This window comes from Topomyia yanbarensis, chromosome 2 (genome assembly GCF_030247195.1).
Source record: "Topomyia yanbarensis strain Yona2022 chromosome 2, ASM3024719v1, whole genome shotgun sequence".
In the NCBI taxonomy this organism is placed as follows: domain Eukaryota; kingdom Metazoa; phylum Arthropoda; class Insecta; order Diptera; family Culicidae; genus Topomyia; species Topomyia yanbarensis.
In genome coordinates, this window is record NC_080671.1 from 86,845,813 (window position 1) to 86,870,655 (window position 24,843).

At 37.6% G+C, this 24,843-nt stretch overlaps 5 protein-coding genes, 1 long non-coding RNA gene and 1 pseudogene across 6 annotated transcripts; 3 read left to right on the plus strand and 4 right to left on the minus strand.

Moving 5' to 3' along the window:
• Positions 1-86: 86 nt before the first annotated feature.
• LOC131678754 (26S proteasome regulatory subunit 6B) lies at positions 87-1,478 on the minus strand. The gene has a single exon (XM_058959041.1). The coding sequence runs from the start codon at positions 1,382-1,384 to the stop codon at positions 152-154; it is 1,233 nt and encodes a 410-aa protein (XP_058815024.1). The 5' UTR covers positions 1,385-1,478; the 3' UTR covers positions 87-151.
• A 5,531-nt stretch (positions 1,479-7,009) lies between these two features.
• LOC131678759 (exosome complex component RRP40) lies at positions 7,010-8,310 on the plus strand. The gene has a single exon (XM_058959045.1). The coding sequence runs from the start codon at positions 7,356-7,358 to the stop codon at positions 8,067-8,069; it is 714 nt and encodes a 237-aa protein (XP_058815028.1). The 5' UTR covers positions 7,010-7,355; the 3' UTR covers positions 8,070-8,310.
• A 148-nt stretch (positions 8,311-8,458) lies between these two features.
• Positions 8,459-9,529, minus strand: LOC131678761 (protein tantalus). Its single transcript, XM_058959046.1, has 2 exons — positions 9,302-9,529; positions 8,459-9,240 (listed from the first exon to the last, which is right to left on the minus strand). Exons 1-2 carry the CDS (start codon positions 9,367-9,369, stop codon positions 8,628-8,630), a joined length of 681 nt encoding a protein of 226 aa, XP_058815029.1. The 5' UTR covers positions 9,370-9,529; the 3' UTR covers positions 8,459-8,627.
• A 2,736-nt stretch (positions 9,530-12,265) lies between these two features.
• Positions 12,266-12,893, plus strand: LOC131678767 (uncharacterized). The gene is made up of 2 exons (XR_009303731.1): positions 12,266-12,498; positions 12,558-12,893. It is a non-coding gene; the product is annotated as an uncharacterized LOC131678767 (long non-coding RNA).
• A 131-nt stretch (positions 12,894-13,024) lies between these two features.
• LOC131678760 (serine--tRNA ligase, cytoplasmic-like) lies at positions 13,025-14,936 on the minus strand (annotated as a pseudogene).
• A 5,200-nt stretch (positions 14,937-20,136) lies between these two features.
• On the plus strand, positions 20,137-23,138 carry LOC131678757 (probable serine hydrolase). The gene is made up of 4 exons (XM_058959044.1): positions 20,137-20,323; positions 20,420-20,504; positions 20,568-20,636; positions 21,905-23,138. Exons 2-4 carry the CDS (start codon positions 20,450-20,452, stop codon positions 22,753-22,755), a joined length of 975 nt encoding a protein of 324 aa, XP_058815027.1. The 5' UTR covers positions 20,137-20,323; positions 20,420-20,449; the 3' UTR covers positions 22,756-23,138.
• LOC131678765 (uncharacterized) lies at positions 23,085-23,708 on the minus strand. Its single transcript, XM_058959050.1, has 2 exons — positions 23,537-23,708; positions 23,085-23,419 (listed from the first exon to the last, which is right to left on the minus strand). Exons 1-2 carry the CDS (start codon positions 23,620-23,622, stop codon positions 23,152-23,154), a joined length of 354 nt encoding a protein of 117 aa, XP_058815033.1. The 5' UTR covers positions 23,623-23,708; the 3' UTR covers positions 23,085-23,151.
• Between the last annotated feature and the right edge of the window lie 1,135 nt (positions 23,709-24,843).

The following is a 24,843-nucleotide window of genomic DNA, read 5'->3' on the forward strand; positions in this document are numbered from 1 at the left end:
CCTAAAACGTCAAAAAGACTCAACACTTATTCAGCTTGACAAATCGTTTTTGGAAAAATGGACGTTTATGAATAAAAAATACTAGGTTTGTTGCAATATGACATGTCTATTATGCACTCTTAGATTCCAAATAATACACAGTTTAATAAACTTATTTGTAAAACTCGTGTTCAGTTTCATCTTTCTTTATATTATTTTTGTAACCTTTCTCGAAATCCTTTGCCAGCACAATGTATCGGTTTTCTCTTACAGCGTGCATTCCCGCTTCCTGGCAAATGGCGTTAATATCGGCTCCAGAGATTTTGTCTGGTCGGGCTACATAATCCTCAAGATCTACATCTTCAGACAAATTCATTTTTGTTGTTATAGTAGAAAAAATCAGCCGCTTCTGGCGTCGATCGGGCAACGGAAACTCAATTTTCCTGTCCAATCGTCCGGGACGCAACAGAGCTGGATCTAACGTGTCGGCACGATTAGTTGCCATAATAACTTTTACATTAGTCGTTTGGTCGAATCCATCCATTTGGTTGAGCAACTCGAGCAAAATGCGTTGCACCTCTCTATCGGCTCCAGTTTGGGCGTCGAATCTCTTTGTTGCTATTGCGTCAATTTCGTCGATGAAAATAATAGCAGGGGAATTTTCCTTGGCTAAACGGAACACATCCCGTACCATACGGGGACCTTCTCCTAAATATTTCTGGACGAACTCAGACCCCACTACTCTAATGAATGCAGCAGTAGTATGATGAGCAACAGCTTTAGCGAGCATAGTTTTTCCACAACCAGGAGGTCCATACATTAATACCCCTCTTGGTGGGTCAATACCGATTTGCTTATAGAGTTCAAAGTGCGTCAACGGCAATTCGACAGCTTCACGAATTTCCTGCTTTTGCATATCCATTCCACCTATATCTGAGTATTGGACTTCCGGTTTTTCGTCCGCTTGCAGCATTGAAATTGAGCTATCTGCCTCTGGAGGTAAAACGTCCACCAACGCATTGCTATGTTTATGTAGTGCTACGCTGGCTGACGGTTTCAAAAGTTCCCGATCGATTGTAGAAAGAATTCTTACGAAATAATTTGATCCTGTTGTAGAACCCACAATTCCATTATTCTGGTCTACAGCTTCCAAAAATTGTCCGATAACCAGAGGCACAGATTGAATACGCTTAACCTCTTCCTGTGCATGAAGGTATTCCTTTTTCAAATTTCGTTGTTCATCCTTGATGTATTCTTCTTGCACTTCGAGAAATTCCAACATTTTTTGTAGTTTCTTATATTTGGTATACAAGTCCTCCATGTCTAGCTCATCGATCGGAGCATCCTTCGTTGCACGAGCATCTGACTCATCCTTATCAATAACTAATAAATCCATTTCTACCATTTTTCAAGTATACCTGCAAATAAACCAGACAAAAATTTAACTTGCGATGCCGAGTCGTCGAACTACAATGACATAGCGTTTTGAGATTTATGACGGATAGGGACGTTGCGATATTTTCGATACTAGTACGGAATCGATACTTCTGTTACCGATACTCGATTTTTTGGTATCGATACTTCAAGCACGATACTTTACTGATATCGATACAATCTTTACAATATCGAAAAGAATCGAAAGAACCAGTAGTTGGAAGTATTCGATTCGGAATTCTGAATGATTTTGGAATTATTTCCGAGTGAAATGAGATTTCCTATTCAGGCTAAACCATTGTGGAATCGGTTGTTGCATTTGAGTTGCTACAATAACTGGAGCACCAATCGCATTTGATGAAAAAATCGATTCCGAACATTACCGATTATTTGACAGTCCATGAGACTTTCTGATCAGCCAATTATTTATTGTTTATCTTTTCAGACATTCGACGTCTGACAGAATCGTCGACTGGATCCAACATCAAACGAATTAGACTAATAAAACATATTTGTCGAACGGGTTTTTCTGTTCACAGGAGCAGAGCAAAACGTTAACTGTAGATTGTAGTTTACCTAATTCAGAGAATTAAGCTATTGTAGAAGTGCGGAATCGAATGGCGATACTTTCAAGTATCGATACTACGACTACGATTATATCGAAAGTATCAGTACTTGCATTAGATACCAGTATCGATTCTAAGTATCGATGTATTTTAATATCGAAACGTCCCTGACGGATCTAACGTCGGTAACAAATAGGTCAAAAAAAAATCCAGACGTTAATTTCACCTGACATTTTTAAATGTCCTACCAGTTTTCGTAAAGATAGACCGATGTTTTACCAATATTCTGAGCAAAGGTCACACAGGGGAACACCTGTTTTACCGACGTTAGATCACTAATTTACAACCAGTGTAGCCAGATGTGAAGCCATGTCTATTTAAAACACGTATATGGCACCCCTATCCCATTTGTATTGAACTGACATAAGTCAACATCTCAGTGGGCACACAAATTATGGGCCCCGCTGACAGTTCAAATTGTTCTGCTCTTGTTGCTCGAAGCTCGATTTTCACTAGTCAGATACCGTACGGCACGACTCAATTTTTAGACATTTGTTAAAAAGTGAAAAGATTGGACAGCTAATTGAAGAAATGTTTTGTTTTGGACATGTACGTGAATAACAAAAACTTTATACCATGGAGCACCAACAAATTAAACGAGCTTGACTATCTCAAAATTGTGTCGAATGAAATTGAATTTGTTTATTGTGGATCGATCCTAACGCGACGTTTTAGATGTTGGCTTTGAAATCATGGCGGCGTAGCAGATACCTGATTTAAAAAAAAACATTTCTAGTCAAACATTTGAAAAGGGCCTATCTGCAAAACGTGAACATTGTGAAAACAGTCAAGGAAGGTTTGGTCAGCTTCATTATAATCCTATTTGGAAAATTGATACTATTTTATTTCGTTTGATTGCGCATATTGCTTCTACTTGTATACCTCGCACAAAAATATTGTTCAGCTCTATTACATTGAAAGTTAGAAGAATTAGTGAAATCTACACGCAGAAAAAAGATTTGTAGGTTCAATAAAATTATGCATTAAATTCAATAAATTAAATTATTGGTCGGGAGACAATAAAATTATTTATTGAATTCAATAAAATTCATTTATTGTTTCAATAAAACAAAATTATCGTTTCGTTTTTCAATAATTATTTTATTGAAATTAAAAGAAAATTATTGATACCAAAAATGTATTTATTGAAAGCAAAAATTTGTTGTTGTTCTAATAAAAAAATATTTTCAAACCAATAAATTTGTTTGTTAAAGTGATAAACAATAAATGATTGGATTCAATAACACATATTTTTGGTTTGAATATGCTAATTTTTTTCTGTGTGAGGGAGACTTGACCAGATTTACAGCTAAACCTGCATAAATCCCTAAAACGTTTTCAATCTTTCAAAACTCATTAAGATATGATGTGCAAAGGTGTTGTACGGTTTCATGATTTTTTGCACAATTGTTAATTCGCTTTTGCAAAAGTTATAAAAGTTTTTCTGTGAACGTTTTTTTTGGTCGTCTAACCACTTCGATTTTTTAAATGTATTTTCTATTAAGAATTATCTGTACTGCTTGCATTGCATGTTCACACGTTACGAAATCTGCCATATTACTGCTAGCTAAAAGTACTAAAAGATATAGACTGATGTTTTAGGTGGGATTTTTGTGTGACGTAATTGACATTAACAGTAGGTACCATAACATAGTAAATATCAAAAATTTTGTATCTGCCTGGGTCAAGTCTCCCAATGTTCCCCTGAAACTAATCAAGAATAATAATCAAAATAAAAGTTTTCCTTTTAAGCTAATGAAGAAATGTAATCATAATAAGAGTTTTATTTTTAAACTCAGAGTATGCGTTGGTTTTTTTATTAAGAGTGAAAAAATCTTATTTTTACCAACATTTTATTTCTGTGTGTGCGCTGATGTTATAAGCCGTTTACTATCAGTTATAATTCAATAATACGTTATAATCCCTTTAAAATGAGTGCTTTGCTAGTTAGGCCCTTTTCAATCAGTTAGATTCTTTTGAAATTAATTTGGGGCTTTTATAATCAGTTAGGTCCTTTTGTAATCAGTTCGGCCCGTTTGTAAGCAGATTGTTCAAAGATAAACTCAAGATTACTAGGTCATATACAAAAGATTGATAAACTATGGTTCAGCAACCGTGAAGCGATTGCTGTCCCCTCGTTGGTAGGTGTCGATCGCATCGCAGAAAATTAAACAGCGTCGATAAAATGCCTTGGATACATACCAAACAATAATCGAAAATTATTTTAGTTCGTATGAAATTATTTCCAATCCACAAAAGCTTTGTTATATTCAGCAGAAATATTTCGTTGTTTATAACAAAAAACATTTCCATGGAAACGACGCATAGACAGACGTTGCTTGCTGTTGCGCAAAGTATCGCTTCAATTTATCGTTGATCTGTCATTTTGACGGTGAACCGGTTTCACCGAGGAGTCGTACTTCAATGGTACATGGAAAATACCTGTCCGAATAAAAATCTACAATAGCGTTTACCCTACAAACAATAGATATTATAGTTATTACTGTTTCAGCATTGTTCGACGCAGAGTTCTCACAGTAGATTTACAGTAAAACTTCTTGTAACAACTAATTTTACTGTCCAGTAAAAAATGATACAGTAAATTTACATTAAATGTTACTGTTTCTGAGCAAAAAATGTATGGAAAAAAGTTGATTTTTTTAATGTTAAGATACATACATATACATATACCCCCCTTTTTTACTGTAAAAGTCGATTTTACATTAAAATTTACTGTAATGTCACTGTAAAAAATATGGTTTTGTTACTGTACATTTCTATCCGGGTGACCACTCTATCTTGAGTATATCTTTGGTTAGGTCCTGGGACGGGACATGCGAAAACGGTCTTCTTTTTCCTTCCCTATATTAATGTTATTTTGCAGGGAAAAATCAGCTTGCAAAATAATTTCAAGCAAATGTCGATGACAGTGCTGTGCCGATGAGGCATAGATTTCTGCCGATGAGGTACAGATTTGTGCCGAAAATAATAGAGCTCATACATGACACGAATTATGTTATCGTTTCTCTGTGCTATGTAAAACAACATTAACAATAACTGTTGAGCAGAATAATAAAATTGCACTTGCCGTCGTTGCATTTTTCATATTCGTTTCTGTGCATGTACATGCATCTAAGCAGCATGTAAAATATATTTTCTATTATTATTATTATTATTTATTTATTGGGCTTTAACCACACAGGGTCATTCGCCATAAGAAAGGAGATAGTTGTAATGCATTTCACTGATTTAGTTTTTCTTCTTTGAGATCAATTGGCTATTGAATTGATGAGGTGATGAGCTCCGGAATGAAGGCAGCTTGCCAGGGCCGCGGGAGAGCCTCCCCAGCGCCCGGTTTTGGTATGTCAGTGGACCCACTGAACGATGGTGGTGGGTGACTTGTCTATTTACGGTTAGTCGAGAGACCTCCCCAGCACCCAGTTCGGATGTGGCGGAAGGCCCGCTGAGCGTTCCTAACTGGTGAGCTGGCAGATTGTCGCAGTCGAAGAGCCGCGGGAGAGCCTCCTCAGCACCCGGTCCGGGTGTGGCGAAGGGCCCCACTGGGCGTTAATAGCAATTGGGCTGATGAGTTGCGGTTGTAGAAGGGCCGCGGGAGAACCTCCCCAGCACCCGGTCCGGGCGGTGGCGGAAGGCCCGCTGGGCGGTGGTCTAGGGGCAGATCACTTGCGTCAAGAGCCGTAGCAGCCAGAGATGCCAGGTACTTTTTTCAAATGTCTGCAATAATAATTTTAAAAGTCTGGGAAGAACAAAAAATGTGAGGCAAGCTAGTGTAACCAAAAGCCTTTATATTCAGAAATCTGCAAATATCTGCAACCAAACTAAAAAATCTGCAAATATCTGCAACCAAACGGAAAAATCTGCAAACATCTGCGTCATCGAAAAAATCTGCAGCTTAAATTAAAAGTCTGCGAATTTGCAGACTTCGACACAGATCTTTCATTAGGGCCTAAGTCGCAATGTACTCAAATGGAGAAAAATCAGTTTCAATATTCGGCGAAGCTTTTCTAAATGTAGTTTTTATTGTAGGTATAAATTACTTTATGACCGTGTTTTTCCGAAAGCATTTTTCGTTAAACCTTATGACAATATAACAAAGAATTTAATTCCTATGTGCTTTTAGTAGGTAGAAACTAAAAAAATGCTTACACCCAATTTACATCCCAGTCGTGATTTCGCCCTTCAGCAACCACCATTTGCGGAAGGGCTAAACCGTGTACATAATTTTCAGAAGGGCGCGGTAAATGGGCTAAACTGACTATGTCTTGCTGGGTAGGGCTGGGTAAATGGGCGAGCTTGACAGTATACTTTTTAATAGGGCTCAGCAAATGGGCGCATAGAAACCCAATGTAAAAGAAAGGGCGCGTGAATCTTTTCTTCAAATTTCATGAAAATATCGAAATATTCGAATGTTTATGTGCAACAACTATCGAGTAGACATGATCATAGTAGATATTGCTTATCATTTATATAATAGAACCGCCGTTTATTCTTTTATTTGTGAATAATAACCGTACGCCCGCTTCTGTTTAAAAATGTAAGTTTGGCCTTTATATTCCATATGAGAAGAAGGGCCTAAGTCGAAATCTCGAAGAAAATGCATGTTTCACCGTTTTGTTTTCTTTAGTTATACATCGAACTATAAACCATTTTAACTAATTTTCACCTCAATCTTGCAGTATTTTTGTTGCATAATGTCGTAATAGCGAAAACGCAGTTTGTTTACATTTGCGATTTAAGCCCTAATGAAAAATCTATGTCGACTTGTCTGCAAATCTGGCATCTCTGGTAGCAGCAAAAGCCGCTCGAAGAAGGACGGTAAAGTAGGGCGTTATACATACCAGTATTTGAAAACGGCATAGAGGTTAATTTCTCGTTTTTAAGATCACAAATAATTTCTTGCTAGAAAATGAAGGGTCGTAATGAATAATTAGCATTCCAAGTTTATTTTAGTAATTAAGTTAGGTTTCTAACAATTCCCCATTTAAATAGAGAATATAAAACATCATGAAAAATTTCAAAGCCGATTTTCTCGGAAGCATGCAATTGCGGTAACGCCCTTCTGAAAAATTGTCCTAGATTTGATTTCATTTTGTAGTTAAACTCTTTTCGAATATTTGGCTAGAATGGAAATGTTTGTGAACTGAGTGAGAACAGTGGAGATGCCCTTACTGTTAACGAGAAATTTTTCAACTTAATTTTGTACTATTACCACGCTAAATTATAATTTCAAACAAAAAACCGTATGAAATAAATAGTTAATAAATTAATGTTACGTTGTATTTGCAATCGTACGAAATGATCGCTGTAGTGGATCAGCCGGTTTTGCCAGGTTACCGCGTGGAAGAAGCAATTGAGATAGCGAAGGTAAATAAAAAGGTTGTGCTAGGTCCAGGACTTCGACAGGACAACGATGACGCGGTGCTGGTCTGCAAAAGCGGTGTATTGCGGAAAAAAGCTCCCAACACGTTCTGGGTAGATTGCTATCAGAAGAGGTACGTGCCGAACCGTGGTGAAATTGTTATCGGTATTGTATCCCAAAAAGCTGGAGATATCTTCCGGGTCGACATAAGCGCCAGTGAACCGGCCTCTTTATCATACATGGCTTTCGAGGGTGCCACCAAGAAGAACCGTCCGGATGTTAATGTAGGAGATGCCATATGTGCGCGACTGCTGATAGCCAATCGGGATTTGGAACCGGAACTGATTTGTGTTGATTCCCACGGGAAGAAAGGCAAGCTTGGTGTACTTCATGAGGGATTCGTTTTTGGTTGCAGCATCAATTTGGTACGAAAAATCCTTAATCCAAAGTGTACATTTCTCGACCTGCTTGCGAAGGAAATAGCATTCGAAATGGCCGCTGGAATGAATGGAAGGATCTGGGTCAAGGGAAAAACAGTAAAGGAAACTATAGCGGTTGGCAATGCGATATTAGCCGTGGAATATAAATCTAATGAAGAGCTGAAGGAACTTTGTGATGATATTGGAAATTACTTAGCGGGATTTGCATAGTGTAAGAAATTATTTTCGCATTAAAATTATGGACAGATGGAAATCAAGCAAAAACCCGGAAGTATGCCTTCAAGAATATACTGAGAAGAATCATACAGTTTTAGTGTAAGCTAGCTTGAAAATTTTATTCGCTCCTAATGTTAATTGTTAACTTCAACCAAACTACTTTTCCTTGACCTGATGTACAGTTTAAACTAACAGATTTTTGTACGTAATAAAACTACAAATTACAATCTACAAATTTATCAGTTGAATCAATTGTTGAGAAACGCCTAGTCATTCGGAAATATCACTTATTCGGAATACGGGGAGGCTTTTGCTGTGAAGTAGATAAATTTAGACGTAATATATAAATAAAATTTTCGGAAAATGCAAAACAAACTAGCATAATTGGTATCTACATATTAAAGTTTACGAATTAATTATATTTATTATTCTCGACAAATGCATATGCTTGAACCTATGATAACTTTACGCAGGTTGGTGTTTTTCGTTAATTCAGTCGACAGATTGAGAGATCTATCTGCTTTTTGTGGGTAAACAGCAGTTCAATAACAATCACACCGTTTGATTCAACCTAGGATCACCGATTGGACCCGCCTCGTCATCGGTATCATGCTGCATCGATTTGAGCCGCTCCAGAAAGGTATCCATAGTCATCTTTGCCAGCTTCGGGGAACCGCCCAGTAGCTTTCGTACACGATTCTTTCTGGCCTTCGCGGTTGTCTTGTTCACGTTGAACCCATCGCAGCAGTTGAGGCTACGCCGAACCTTACGTATACCGAAGAACTTTGCTTTCGCTACTGATGGTGAACCTTCTTCGAAAATCGTCTCAAGGTTGGTTGGTTTGAGATCGACTCCCTTGCTGTTGATCATGTAGTAGTTGCGGATTTCGTTTTCCGATGCGTTCAGATTTATGGGTAGTCGGGATGGTTTTGTAATGGTTCGCCGCTTAACCTTGTGTAGTTTGCTGTCAACTGATTTTGAACGAAGGGATCTTCGACGCTGTATGCGATTACTTGGCGACGAGTTGCACCCGGGTGAATCTTCATCCTCATCGTCTGTCGCGTTATCTTCGCTATCCCGACGGCTGTCGGTGGGATCTTCTTTGAAGTTGAGATTTTGTTCGAGAGCTGCCATAATTAGCGGTAGATCGTTCTCTATATTTGAGCTGTAGTAAAAATAAGAACTGGTTACGAATTATGGAACAAAGGAAAATTATCTAAACTCACTTGAAAATTAATGATGGTTGCGAGTTACTTTCAATACTGGCTAAAAGTTGCGATGGGATTTTGTCCATTTAAGTTTTTAATCAACTATATATTCTAACAAAAACAATTTATTGTAAAACCATGGTACTGTAGAGTGTTACAGTTTAGTTTTCTATTCTTTCACCAAACCCGTAAGAACACAAACACCCGTTTTTATTTGATGATGGCGTTTATATTTTTATTTTATAAACAAATCGACACAGATCTTTCAATAGGGCCAAAGTCGCAATGTACTCAAATGGAGAAAAATCAGTTTCAATATACGGCGATGCTTTTCTAAATGTAGTTTTTATTGTAGTTATAAATTACTTTACGACCATGTTTTTCCGGAAGCATCTTTGGTTAAACCTTATGACAATATAACAAAGAATTTAATTGCTATGTGCTTTTAGTGGGTAGAAACTAAAAAAATGCTTACGCCCAATTTGCATCCCAGTCGTGATTTCGCCCTTCAGCAACCACCATTTGCGGAAGGGCTAAACGGTGTACATAATTTTCAGAAGGGCGCGGTAAAAGGGCTAAACTGACTCTGTCTTGCTGGGTAGGGCTGGGTAAATGGGCGAGCTTGACAGTATACTTTTTAATAGGGCTCAGCAAATGGGCGCATAGAAACCCAATGTAAATGATAGGGCGCGTGCATCTTTTCTTCGAATTTCATGAAAATATCGAAATATTCGAATGTTTATGTGCAACAACTATCGAGAAGACATGATCCTAGTAGATATTGCTTATCATTTATATAATAGAACCGCCGTTTAAAGAATAATTTTGTGAATAATAACCGTACGCCCGGTTCTGTCAAAAAATGTAAGTTTAGCCTTTATATTCCATATGAGAAGAAGGGCCTAAGTCGAAATCTCGAAGAAAATGCATGTTTCGCCGTTTTGTTTTCTTTAATTATAAATCGAACTAAAAACCATTTTAACTAATTTTCACCTCAATCTTGTAGTATTTTTGTCGCATAATGTCATAATAGCGAAAACGCAGTTTGTTTACATTTGCGATTTAAGCCCTAATGAAAGATCTATGTCGAAATGTGTATATTACGTCAAATACGATAAACCAAGGTCACTTTCCAGGTGAGAGGTGATAACTTTATATGCATCATGCATACGGTTTAATCATAATTTGAGTAATATACCTGTGATACATGCATTTACCAAAGACAATTCTCGACAAACATATGATTACGGCCTAAAAGCCAACTGTCAAAATCCACTTTGAATGGAAATTCCAGAAACACCGTTACTAGTCGAACACAGTTCACAACAGTTTATGAAAGAGAAAACTTTTCTCTTTCATTTACTATCAACATCTGTGATTGGCGTGTAACGGTTTGTCCGGAATTTCCATCCAAAGTGGATTTTGACAGTTGGCTTTTAGGCCGTAATCATATGTTTGTCGAGAATTAGGCAATTCATGAGACGTTTCTGTTCTGTTTGTTTCTTCTGATCAGAGCTGCCAGATTTTTTTTTTGAAAATCTGTATCCTCGTTACAAAAAATCTGTTTTTGTCTCTATTGAATGAAGAAAACGAATTTTGATAATTGATTCCCATTTATAAGCCTCAAGTATTGTCTACTATAAATTCAAGCATTGAACCGGAATTTAAATTGTGTACTTTAAAGTAATCTGTACATTTCCTAACTCAAGTTTTTAATTTATTAAGTGTTACGGTTCATTTAACAATTATTTATAAAAGAAACGGCCAAAGTTAATGAAAATGATTTCAGAAAGGGTCCGCCTATTGAAAATTCTTAAAATCTGTGTTAATCTGTATTGTGTATTGAAAATCTGTATTAAATCTGTATTCTGTATCAGGTCTGTTTCTGCGTCCTTAAAAATCTGTATAACACAGATAAATCTGTATAAATGGCAGCTCTGCTGACGTTACTCCGGTGGGCGCGATTCCGACAAAATCGCCGATTCGATTCAACATCAAACGAGTTTGATCAACGAAAGATGTTCGTCGGATGGAAGGAGCAGCTTGTGGCAGAGCTGCCAAGTATAGACATATTTATTGTATGTTTCATTATGGAAACAAGCCATTCAATCATTTTGAGGCGACAAATTGAATTGGCGTATTTTATAATAAATACTTAAAAACATCGAAAAATTTGTATTACCCAGGTTTAATGTGCGCTAATAATTTACTTTAACTGAATTTGTCAATAAAACTGACTGAAACCTGTGCTTTTAAAGTTACAGGTTTTCGTATGTTTTATTTACAATAATGTTTTTACACAACATTGCACCACCTTTTATTCAAGTCATTCATCCCATAAGAAATACCATACATTGCGACGAATCGTGCGTCGAATAGCGCTACGAATCCTGCTGCGATGAAAAATAATCGTCGCGTCTCCTTTGGAAAAGCACGGACAATATCTGAATTCCACAGATTTTTGTGCTCATTAACAGATTTGCACAGAAAAAATCTTGTGATATCATACCAAAATCAATGCGCATCGCTCTTTAGATAGAGTAGTGTGATATTACAGCACTGTGTGCTATGTGGAACGGCGTAAGCAAAATATTGTAATGAAAAGGATGTGTTGAAGAATGATGTATTCTCGGTTGTATTGTACTCGATGCTTTGGCGAAGGATGTGATGATAAACGACATAATGTCAACACAAGTAACCAAGGGCATGTTCAGGAGTGTTTCAGTTCTAGTTTCATAATTTTGACAGTTCTATAATATACAACTGAAAATTTTAAAACTAGAACTTGCTGCCCCTAGCAGCAGTTTTAGCGGGTGTTCTAATTCAGTTTAAAATTTATGTCTCGTCATGCCGTCAGTGTTACCAACGACACGACCTGAAACTCAATGAAATATTGTGAATAAAAAGGGTCCGAATCATTTACTGACAGTTACCAGTATATTGAGTGACCCCTTGATTCGAACGAAAAAATTATTTCTTCAGCAACACTTCTTTTGTTTTTTTGATTTTCAGTTGCTGTATAGCAACCATGTTAAGTGCACAATACAAATCCAGTAACTAACTTGAAAAATAAATTTCATAAGAAGCGGGCTCTGAACGGGTTATCGGCATCGTACGACCTTTCGTTCTCCTCCATATGAGGAACCTGCAACGGTTGTGGAAACGAAAAACGTAATCCTTCAAAGTATCCATCACTCGAGGTTCAGCGCAACAAGGTAATGAAGTAAAAATTCTATATTGTATGTAAAACTTAAACCTATGTTATTGTTTTCAGAAAAAGAAACGAAGGGAGGATAAAGTCCGCTCTCGTTCCGTTAGTCGAGGAAGCAGCTCTGGTGCTAGATACTGTACTCCGGAAATCGGTAAGAATGGCGGTTCCTTATAGCTCAAGGTATCGAACGATGCAACGTTATCAGAGTTGGAATTGAAAAGAGCGGCTTGCCTACCGAAACTGAACGAATAGTTGGACGAGTGATCCCTGTTGGTATTGACAGCCAACTTTCTCTCAGCGAGTCGCAGAAGACAGTGACACAGATGTAGCAGTAGTTTACAAGTGCGAAATTTGTATATCTTTGAACCACAGATGAAAAATATATGCGATTTATCAACAGTGGATGATGTACCATGCTTGCCCGAACCAGGAAGCAATTTCTACTTTTATATTTGTTTCTCACCCGGCTAGCGTAAGGCGTTTATCTTTCTGTTGTTCCAAAATGGAAAGGAATAATTAATATTGAATGCTCCAAGTTTGTATTTTATTAGAAATTTGAAAATACACGAAAGAACTAATCTTGCTCAAATTTATTTTTCGTCCTTATTAATGCATATCGGTAACAAAATTCTTCCATCGAAAATTGGTAGATATATTTTTTTCGAAATGTATGCAGCAGGACTTTCCTTTGTGCCTTTCTTAACCTTTTAGCTTGAGTGGCAGCTTCTACCTCGATGGGTGCTGGCTTCACGAAAGGTCTTCGCGGTATTTTTCCAGCATATACGTTTTTAATGATTCCGGAATCTGTAAAAACAAAAATCGACCAGTTTCCATTTGCCCTCACCATAGTTCTAAAACATGCTACATATTACCTTGACACCAGCTTTGGTCTGATGCGTTTCCACTCAAGTAGTTGCACACATCGCAACAACTGATTCCGAAGCCGATTGAGTCAGAATCGGTGATTGCATTTGAGCTAATAACCATACTGACTCTACTCATAATTCCGAACCGATTCCGGAATGAGTTTAACTGGAGTTGTGTTAAGCATGTGAACGTAATCGATAGAGGCGTTCATTTTCTTAGTTTGTTCGTAGCGAATCGGTATACTAGCAGCTGGCAAAACTGTTCCTCGTTGCCGCGTTATCGCCTAGGATTTATTGTCATGAGGAGAATTCAGCACAAACTTTTGAACCTTCCTTAACTGATGTACTCGGAAAACACCCCGAGTATCGTGGCCATGTGAACCGAGCTCCTGTCGGAAACAGGTTGACGACAATCCAGCAGCGATAGATTGCTCAGATGTTGCGATTAGGTACTTCTCATCAATATTTTGTTCTTCCACTTTCTCGCTACCTTTTTCGACGATTTTATTGTCGAACTATGAAAGCTGGGCTACTTCTTGCATTACTTCCTTGAGAATGAAAAATGGAGTGTAAAGCGGTCTATATTGTCCTTTGCATATAACGTATGCAAAGCATGCTGAATCAGGGCTTGTTCAAACATGACAGCAGGACCCGTCAAAAATATCCCCTTACGTCTGAAATTATAGCACCTTTCTATCCGTTCCTTCCGTTGATCATAGTTATCAGATCAATATGGAAATATTTCAAACTTTTCTCGCAATCACCCTTGCGTTTCCTCGACATTATTTTCGTCCTCGTCATTGCTGCAAACTTTCGTGCAGATGATGGCCCTTTTCTCGTAGTGCCATGATTCTTTTCCTTACTACCTTGCAAAGCATGTTCTCGTTAACTATTACAGCTAACAGGGTCTTTTTCTTCATATTGTCGCCAATCTTTTTGTTGCAAATTTCCCAACTTGTTGAAATTGTACGCATTGAATTAATACTTCCGGCCAGTCGCTGTCCTGTTCGATCAACGTTTCTACCAAAGTAACGCTCCTGGTTTGCTCGAACTTAAGCTGGATGACCCTATTTCGCTTTCCGCATAGCTATTACAGACCACTTGATACGACGTTAGAAAGAATAATTAATTGGAAGCTCCAATTTTATTCGAACAACGTGAAATACTTACTTGTAAATTCGAAACCTTTTTGATTACGCCATTTGATTAGCAAATGGATGACAAAATATTAGCGCGTAACCCAAAGTCCTTATACAGTTTAGAGGGACTTTGCGCGTAGCCGGGGATTGCTCAGGAAACTATATAAGTTGCTTAAAAAAATTGCAGTGTGATGACGAGCGGTAACTTCCTTGTTTAATAATGTGGCCACTGGAAATAATAAAGGGACATAAAATCAAACTTTTTGAATAATGTTTACAACTTACCGCTAATTTACCGTGCCGAACGCAAACAGGCTAAACAGTAGACACGATTCACATAAGGTAGACTGATTTTTCGTGAATTTAACACAAGAATTTCTAACGGGGCTTGATAAAGCGGCGAAACATTTTTCATTGTTTATAAAACCCTGCGTAACCAAGGCTTGCAACAGTAACAAAACGGTTGTTAGAGAAAAATAACAAAAGATTTTTAAGTGTTGCTAGTCTTATATATTTTGCAACCAACTATCGAATTTGACAGTACCAGTTACCTCAGTCACTGAGGGGTAGTCAGATTTTTGATACAGTATTGAAATGCAAGTGTCTAGTCGTGTCGTTGGTGTTACTGCATTCGAATTTATTTTTCCCCACACTGTAAATAATCTACACTTTATTTCGAAGGGATTTGACACATAAAATTTAAGTTTCAAGCCACACTGAGAATTCAAGAACTTTCCATTTAATCCTTAATAAAATTACACTTTAAAACTAAGTGTGCCACTCTATGACATGATCGACTGTTATCACATTTAAAATTTAAGTATCAGCGTATTAAATCATAAATGTGCTGTCCATGAAATCCATGCTTTTAACAATTGCGGCAACATTAAGTGCCACGTCAATTAAATTTTAAGTGTCAGCATATTGAATCATAAATGTTTTTCCCATTACTTTAAATAATGTGCACTTTTTATGAAGACATTCGGCACATGAGATTTAAGTTTCAAACCGCGTTAAAAATGCAAGAATTTACTATTTGCCCTTTAATAAAATTACACTTAAAATTTAAGCGTCCTGCGTGATGGCATGGTTGACTGTCATCACATATAAATGTTATGTGTCAGCTTATTAAATCATAAATGTTTTGCCCATGAAATCCATTATTTTTAACAATTTAGGCAACATTAAGTGTGAAAACACTTAAAGACAAGTTGATTTTTTCACAACACTGATTTGAGGAAACATGGCGGAAAATACATGAAGGAATATTTTATTCGAGGTTTGCATGGCATATTCAGGTTTTGCATGGTAAGTAAATTTTCATAAAATGTTTGCATGATTAATACATAATTTTTTACTTGTAGGTAATGAAATCGACGGACTGCAAGACCGACAGGACCGAAGAGAAGACGCTTTAGGGGTAAACCATTTTATTAATTTGAATGCATATTAAAATGACATACTAACGTATTTCTTTAAAGAAAATATATTTAGGTGTAAGTTAAGCTGCATTTTTTCAATAATAAATAAAAATATTTTACTAAACTTAAATATCTATTGTCATGTACATACAAATATCCCCATTTGAAAATCAAGAATAGTGTACATGTGTTTTATAAGGCAGGCAGGCTTAAATTCTATATGGATTACATTTAATAACCATTTGTCAGACACATAATTAGAATACGCCATTCATATGAACGTCAAGTGTTGCATCTATTGGAATTAACGTTTTCTCAAAGAAGTGCGTTATCAAGTGTTCGACACATACAATTTAAGTGTACAGGCAGTTGCGGCAAAATTAAGTGTTAAACACTTAAGTTCAATGTGCGGATTATTTACAGTGCAGTCTATCGGGTCTAATGGGATTTTTGATTGATTGACACCGGTGTAGTGGATTGCACTGGTTTTGCACTTTCTATCAGAAGTGTCAATGGAACATACCCAGTTTTCTGCACTTCTGCTAGAAAGTGCAAAAACGGTGCAGTTTCAGTGCACTCCACTACACCGGTGTCAATCAATCGAAAACCACATAAGTGTCTGTGCTGAGTACTCTCCATGTATTTCAGAGACGCCAGATTTGCAGACATGTCTGCAAATTCGCAGACATGTCTGCAAATTCGCAGACTTTTAATTTTAGCAAAGGTTTTTTCGATGACGCAGATATTTGCAGATTTTTGCCTTTCTCATATAGAAAGGTTATGCAATCACTCTGAAAAACGTCAACCTAATCCCGGCCCGGAGGGCCGAGTGTCATATCCCATTCGACTCAGTTCGTCGAGATCGGAAAAAGTCTGTATGTGTGTGTATGTGTGTATGTATGTGTGTGTATGTGTGTGTGTATGTATGTGCGTATGTGTCAAATAATGTCACTCATTTTTCTCAGAGATGGCTGGATCGATTTGTCCAAACTTAGTCTCAAATGAAAGGTGCGGCCACACAGAAATTTCTCATATAAACTATAGGAAAAATTAAAAATAGTATTTTTATTTTTGATGCTAAATGTGTTCAAGGTGCATGAAACGTCGAGATTTGATGCAAACTCGATAATAAATTTGACGACAATTCACTTTTTTGGATTTTGGCACATTTTTGCCTTTCTCATATAGAAAGGTTATGCAATCACTCTGAAAAACGTCAACCTAATCCCGGCCAAATTTTTTTTACGACTCTCATAAGGTTTCTGGATTTTAACAGGGGCGTAGTTGATGGTTTACGGAGAGGGGTTACACCCCCCCTCTACTGTTCACTCCCTCCTTTAAAAATCTCCTTAAATCACCCCTCAGACCACCACCCCATCCAGCCCTCATACCCCTCCCTTTCAACCCCATCATCTTTAAACCACCACTATATCACAAAGCATACCAATTTAAGCTGGGGAGTCGTTCGTTCATGGGACTTTCCCCCTCCTCACATACCCACCCCCGCATGACAAAATGAGTTAGCAAGCAGATAACATTGATCTAATGCTGATTAGGCTAATGGAGTATGATATTTTTTTGTTTCAAGTGTTTCACCGTCGACACGTAGCTCATCAAGTTCGTGGCTGGCATGCCATTGTGTATAAGTGCAAAGTGTACTAAGAATGTAATGGACATTTCCACAATTATGTTGAACATAAAAAGCCTCCGTGCCATAGAGAAATGAGAAAGGCACAATTGCACCGCTAGGTGGATTAAAACAGGTTTTTAGTTTAGTGACAGATGTTTACAGATTTTTTAGTTTGGTTGCAGATATTTACAGATTTTTGAAAATAAAGACTTTTGGTTACACTAGTTTCAAATCCACTTTAGGTTTTTTCTCCATAAGCTATTTCTCTCTACTTATCTTGGGCTATAAATACACTACAGTCGCGATTCGCTGGTTGGACACTCTTTAACTGGACCGCTTTTTAGTTGGACCTCCGCTAGTTGGACTATTGTCCAACTAAAAAGCATTTGAACGTCAAAATCTCATGTCAAATTTACTTTGACAATCTATCTAACAATCTTTTACACTAGTAATGTCTTCTTTGGAGAGTTTTTGACATTTTTCAGTCGGTCCAACTAGCGAATCAAATTCGTTAGTTGGATCGAGGTTGTGGCCCAACCAGTGAATCACGACTGTATTTTCATTTAATATAACACATCATCAAATCATTTTCGGTCAAGAATAGTTTTCCTGACATTTTTTGTTCTTCCCAGACTTTTAAAATTATAGTTGCAGACGTTTAAAAAAGTATCTGCAATCTCTGATGTATTTAAAACACTGTTCTAAACTTGTTTTAAAATCAGCAACAAATAGAACGGCGTCGTATAACAGTTTTAAATTTTAAAACAAAACTTCGAAATTATAAAACAAAACTCTCTGCTGGGGATATGAATGTTTCAGTTCCAGTTCTACTTTGAAACTCCTATATAAAATACACTCGTGATTCGCTGGTTGGACACTCTTTAACTGGACCACTTTTTAGTTGGACCTCCGCTAGTTGGACCATTGTCCAACTAAAAAGCATCTGAACGTCAAAATCTCATGTCAAATTGACTTTGACAATCTATCTAACAATCTTTTACACTACTAAAGTCTTCTTTGGAGCGTTTTTGAGATTTGTCAGTCGGTCCAACTAGCAAACTAAATTCGTTAGTTGGACATAGGCTGTGGCTCAACCAACGAATCACGACTGTAAAACGCTCCTGAACATGCCCTAAGCCGTAAAAATGGCATCAATTTGGTTCTATAGCCACGTATAGAACAAGGGTAAGGAACCATCCATAAATGACGTAGTATTATAAGGAGGAGGGTGGAGTTTTGTATTTTGTGATGATGTGTGACGACAGTGGGGTTAGGGAGTTATGTCATGCTACGTAGCTTTTATAAAGGGGAATAGCCCGACCAGGAGAAAATAACTGGACAATAACCCGAGCATACTATTTTTTGGTATTCATACCAAAACTTGGTATTAATTGATTATTATACCTCATTGAGGTATTAAGCAGGTATTGAAGAAACATTTTTCAATACCTGCTTAATACCTCAATGAGGTATAATACTTTATTTTAGTATTATTTATGTATTCTAGTGATTTTTACAAATACCAAATCAATACCTTATTGAATACCTCTATAGAGTGAATTTTGTTACTGGAAGGTTGAAAAATGTTTTATTATTATTCAGGTATTATAATAACTCGTTTTACTATCAAATAGTTATTTGTAGAACATGCCTGTGTTATTTTTTTTTTGGTATTTTACCTCTTATGTAGAGCTCATTAATACCATATTGTGGTAAACAGTCGTTGGTATTGATACCTAAATTTAGTATTCCGCAGTTATTTTCTTCTTTTTTCGGGGAGGGGTTGATCTGATGTCACGATAACCTTACTTGTTTCATCTAACTAACATCGTTTTTTATTATCTTTAATTTTTTTTTGCGGGAAGAAAGGGACATACGTAATTCCCAGGTGGGTATTTAGAGATTTGTGACGAAATGCTACGATGGGGGAGGGGGGGGGGGGGTGCTAAAAATCACTCATAAAATTCTACGTCATTTATGAATGATCCTTAACTGAGCTTATACCCAGTTACCGTGGCAAGCAGAAAGTTAGCAAAAGTTGAGCAAAGCGAAATTGATGCTGACAGAGTTTCTGCGTGCAATTTGCGCGAGAATTCTGGCAAAGAATTCGCTCAAATGCAACAACCGTTTCTGACAGAAGCGTTTAAACCTTCCTGCAGTCGCGCTAGTGCACTGAGTGCACGCTGCTCTGAAAATCTAGCGAAATCGTCTTAGGGCACCATCGGCTGCTCGTTCAGTGGGCCAAAAGGGCGACTTCCGAAGGGTTAAACCAACCGATGCTGCTCACTTTTATCCAGAATCCAGCCAGGAATGTACGGCCAAGATTTTGAATTTACCTAAGTATACCCCAAACAAATCAAAAGTAACTTACTGGACGGAAGACGTCGACTGAGTCGAATCTCTCGTTTTGTTTTAGACAACACTAATAAGTGCGAAAATGACGCGCAACACAAAGTACCTAAATTGAAGTTAAAAGAACTTATTCTGTCGGTTGTTTTACTTTTGCTTAAAAATTGCTTTATAATCTGTAAAAATGGCAGCTCGGCCGGGAGCCTGTTTGTGTTCGATGTCAGCCCTTCGCAGCGAGCGAAGTTATCGCTTCGAGTAAATATCACAAAATTTTTCAAGTGTTCGATTTTTCCGCTCAGTCGGGTTTGATTCTGCCCATTATGCGGCAGGTTAAGTCGCTCTCAAATTCGCAAAGAAGATTCGTGCCTGTGGGGAATTTGGACAAGTTGTGAGTGCTCCATTTCGATTTGTCATCCAACTCGTGGTAAGGTCAATATCGGTGGCTATTCCCCTCTACCCAGCGGGATTGGTTGCGTAATTATTGGTCAAACTAGGAATCGTCGATATAACTGATTTATAGCCTTATAGTAACCGGAATTGAAACTGGCTGATGATGAGCAACGAAGCAAATTCCACTTCAAATGGTTATGCATCAACGACGTTAGGTATATTATTTTTGCAATCACAGTTTTATTCACGGAATAACATTGATTTTTTTTTCATTCTAGCTGCCGACTCAGCAGTTCACAGGTCTACTGAAGAAATAGAAATTCCCGTACCGTGGGGCACTGTAGCTGGTGAGTTGTTACAATCCCTAAAACTATGACGCCTGCTGTGCCGTGCTTTGCTTATCAGTTTCAATTAGTTTACACGTGAATTGGCATAATATGTCCGGTCAAAGAGTGATCGATACATGTACTGAACGCTTAATATTAATCGGTAGGGTCCACGACCTTTTTATCTGTTTCGTTGGGGAAAGCATGGTTCTAACACATGTTGGTATTTATCGCTATAAAGTTGTTTATCGTATGATTTCGCTTAGTCATTGGATTTTATGACGCGCTGAAAGTTGATTAAATTTGGCTGTGTAATGACTTGTGACGTAAGACTCGGCTTTCTCGCTACAAACCAGTTCACGCGATGAGCGTCTGATGAAACATTTGTTTCAGTACACTGCACATTTAGTGGACTTCGAACAGCATTTAATTTACACTCTAATCCGCCAACTTTTTTGAAAAAGTAATAATTAAAATGTCAAATTTTTCCTTGACTTGAAGCAAAGTTTATGTAACTGACAAGTTTACGTTCTGATGATAAGTAATTTATTTAATAAATTGCTAATTTACAATGATTTCTTATCCTTATCATTGGGTGCCATTTGAAAAACTTATTTCTTCATCACAGGTGGTTATTTGATTGTTACTGAGGTTGCTCGTACCCTACCGGGCGCCCCTGTTGCTAAATGTCATATGTTGTAGTTTTGCACAGAGCTGGATGGCAACATAGTGCAACAATTAATAATAATTAATACTTATTTGAGCCGATATTCATAAAAAACTGCATTGGTAATATTAAAGAAAGGAATATTCATGAATGCAGTAATTCACACGTTTACACTACTCTGCATTTATCGCGTGATTATAAAACTACTTGACTTATGATCTGAATGGGTATTGTGGGTTAAAGCAGGTTGTCTGTTATTATTTTTTTTTCTGTCACCACCTCCGGGCAACCAGGTTGTGTTAAAGTAGCTATGAATATGATTAGGTACTAATCTGTTCACTTAGTGAGCAAAGATTTTATATTTTATTTAAATAGCACTTTCCCGCGCACATACAAGTACGCGTTGCCCACTGTAGAAGTGCAACATTAGTATTCAAACAGCTACTATATAGTTGCTACTCATTGTCTCTGAAACTAATTGATTCGTTTAATTTGCAAGCTACACACCTTTTTGCAGCACACTTCGTTCCTTCTTTCACCCCTGTGCATACATCGGCATTTTTCAAATTTTGCTGTACCAAAATAGACTCATTCAACTTACACGCGTCGTAATTCATTCCAGGCAAATGGTGGGGCTCACGACAGAAACAACCAGTGCTGGCTCTACATGGATGGCAGGACAATGCGTGCACCTTCGATCGTTTGTGTCCACTGCTCCCGGATGACATACCGATTCTGGCCATCGATCTACCCGGCCACGGTAAATCTTCACACTATCCAAAGGGAATGCACTACTACATTTTCTGGGATGGTATTTCATTGATTCGACGCATCGTGAAGTATTTCAGATGGAGCAGAATTTGGTTGCTCGGACATTCACTTGGTGGTGCGCTGAGTTTTATGTATGCAGCGGCATTTCCGGACGACGTGGAAGGTTTTATCAGTATTGACATTGCGGGCCCACCAGCCCGTGACCATCGGAAACAGGCGGCCAACTTGGGTGAAAGTATTGACAGATTTCTGCGCTATGAAACGCTCCCGGAATCGAAAACGCCCTGCTATAAGTATGACGATGCTATCGATGTGGTGGTAGCGGCTTACGATGGTTCGGTAGATCTACAATCGGTGGAAGTGATGATGCGACGAGGTATGGCTCCAGCGCCAGCTCATACCGGCCTGGACGGATTTTGTTTCTCAAGAGATTTACGATTGAAGGTGGCTCTTATGGGGATGCTTTCGCTGGAACAGATCCTCGCATATGCTGAGCGTATCAAATGTAAAGTGCTCAATATTCGGGCGGTACCTGGACTGCATTTCGATAATCCCGCTTACTATCCCAGCGTGATCGAGACTATGAAGAAATCTGCTAGCAAGGTTGTTTATGTAGAGATTCCAGGAACCCATCATCTTCATTTAGTTACTCCCGAGCGGATAACTCAGCATGTGACTGATTTTCTTCTGGATAGAAACTAATAACTTTCAAAGTGTACAAAATGTAGCTTAAAATAATCAAGCCGTACCTATCTGCACAGCATTTTACCCGTTATCTGTATTTATACCTACTTGTTGATACACAGCGCACCCAATAAGGTCTATATTCTCCGTTGAGCGGATCTTCTCAGTAGAAGTTAAATAAGACATGTGATCGCACTATGCTGCCGCTTAAGCGAACTAGCAAAACTGTACCCTAAATTAGACACAATAAAATATATCAAGATGGGAAAAGAAAAAGTGCTTGGTGAGATTTGACAGATATGTACGTTTTAGAAGTTAGAAGCAACAGAACTAAGAAAAAAGTTGTGATATATTTTTGTACATATTCTTTACAGCAGTTAATACACTTTTGTATATTGTAACCGTTATTTTCTATTACACGTATGTGGGCCCATATGCTTTTTTGGTAGTGCATGGTATAAGTGATGTTTCTTTAAGGTATTTCTCGATAGCTTTCTGCAAGATGGTCTCCAATGGGCTGAAAGTGGCACGGGAACGAAGGCGTGCTTTTGAGACTTCTAGAGATTTTAGTAACTCAAAGTTTCGCTGTCTGGCTGTTTCCGGTGTTAGGTGCATTGGTTGTTTTTTCTTAACAGGGGGATTGTGATGATCAGAATTTAATATGGTTTGCTCCTTTTGATTGCTGCAAAAATTATTAAGCATGATTTCATATTACATGTAACAATTTAGTCGCATAGCGTTTAATATAAAAGGTCGTAAGGGTTAGGACGGGTATTGGTACAAATAATTCACAACTTACAGAGCTTTTAATTTTTCGTCTAGTTGGTACTCTATCATCGCATATCTTTCATTAACATCAGAAATAAAATCAATTTCTTTACCCATTTCCTTAAGTACAAAATCACAAGGTACAATTCAAAAAAGATCCTTTTGATATACAATACGACATGAAAAACCACAAACTGCGAAAAACCGCTGTTTATCGTAAAGCAGTTGCCATGGAATTCGGTGCTATAAAAAGCTTAAAATGAAAGCTTTCCATATGCATCACGAAACTTTAAAAAATGACTTTCAATGAAAAGCTGGATTTTACTGATATGAACAGGGTGGCCAGACCTACCGATTTATCGGTAGTCCTACCGATTTTAGTCTTCCCTACCGATTCACGGACGACCAAGGCAAAACCAGCGATATTTTGTTATTCCTACCGAAAACTACCGATTTTTATTGATTTTGGACACATCCTACTCAACATTCATTTTTTGGGTTGGATTTGGTCAGAGATCAGTATTTTAAAATTCTATGTCAATACTACGTTTTTGGGACAACAACCCGGCCTACCGATAACTACCGATAAACTTTTAGTGACCCTACCGATATTAAGGAATTCTATCTGGCCACCCTGGATATTCTATCCTATCCCACCTATCCTATTTTAACAAAAGAACTGACGAGATTATAAACAATGGAAGTTACGATTTGCTATACAACAGAAGTTGCCGCGTGCTAAATGATAGATACCGCAATGTGCTGAGCGTAAGTTTGAACATGCCCGTTGGTCGAGTTCGCATGGGCTGTGGCTAGTGCGTTATCGTGGGCATCATCGAAATGCGTCGCATGTTGAAAGAGTGCGGCGCGTGACATAAAGCTTCATATCTCTGGACAGGAACAAAAGGACAAAAATATCGTTACAGATTATTGAAGGTGAACGTTTTCCGCGTCATTTGACATATTTTTTGATTTTTTGTAGCGCCGAGAATACGAAAATATTTTAAATTGTTTATTAGAAATGTATGTAAAATGCAAATATTCCATAAATATATATTTATATGACAGTATAAGAATCATTCTATAAGTGGGCAAAATTTCATTCAATTATCTGGAGTAGGCTTTGAAAAACAAAAAAATTAAAAAAAATACAATTCTATTGTTTTCAAAAGTTTAAAGACCTATAATTTAAACAAAAAAAAACAATTTTAACAAAATATTCATACCGTAAGTTACTCCATGTCCCCTATATAACAAAATATTTTCATGAAAATCGGTGAATTTGTGGAAATTTCGACGCCCCTCTTGACGTGGTTTGACTCTTATGAAAATATTTTT

Coding starts and splice junctions, on each gene's coding strand:
- LOC131678754 (XM_058959041.1), bottom strand. CDS start 1,384: ATGGTAGAAATGGATTTATTAGTTATTGATAAGGATGAGTCAGATGCT.
- LOC131678759 (XM_058959045.1), top strand. CDS start 7,356: ATGATCGCTGTAGTGGATCAGCCGGTTTTGCCAGGTTACCGCGTGGAA.
- LOC131678765 (XM_058959050.1), bottom strand. CDS start 23,622: ATGGGTAAAGAAATTGATTTTATTTCTGATGTTAATGAAAGATATGCG. Junction 23,420..23,536: donor GACGAAAAATTAAAAGCTCT/GTAAGTTGTGAA, acceptor TAATTTTTGCAG/CAATCAAAAGGAGCAAACCA.
- LOC131678761 (XM_058959046.1), bottom strand. CDS start 9,369: ATGGACAAAATCCCATCGCAACTTTTAGCCAGTATTGAAAGTAACTCG. Junction 9,241..9,301: donor CAACCATCATTAATTTTCAA/GTGAGTTTAGAT, acceptor TTTTTACTACAG/CTCAAATATAGAGAACGATC.
- LOC131678757 (XM_058959044.1), top strand. CDS start 20,450: ATGATGAGCAACGAAGCAAATTCCACTTCAAATGGTTATGCATCAACG. Junction 20,505..20,567: donor TTATGCATCAACGACGTTAG/GTATATTATTTT, acceptor TTTTCATTCTAG/CTGCCGACTCAGCAGTTCAC. Junction 20,637..21,904: donor ACCGTGGGGCACTGTAGCTG/GTGAGTTGTTAC, acceptor AATTCATTCCAG/GCAAATGGTGGGGCTCACGA.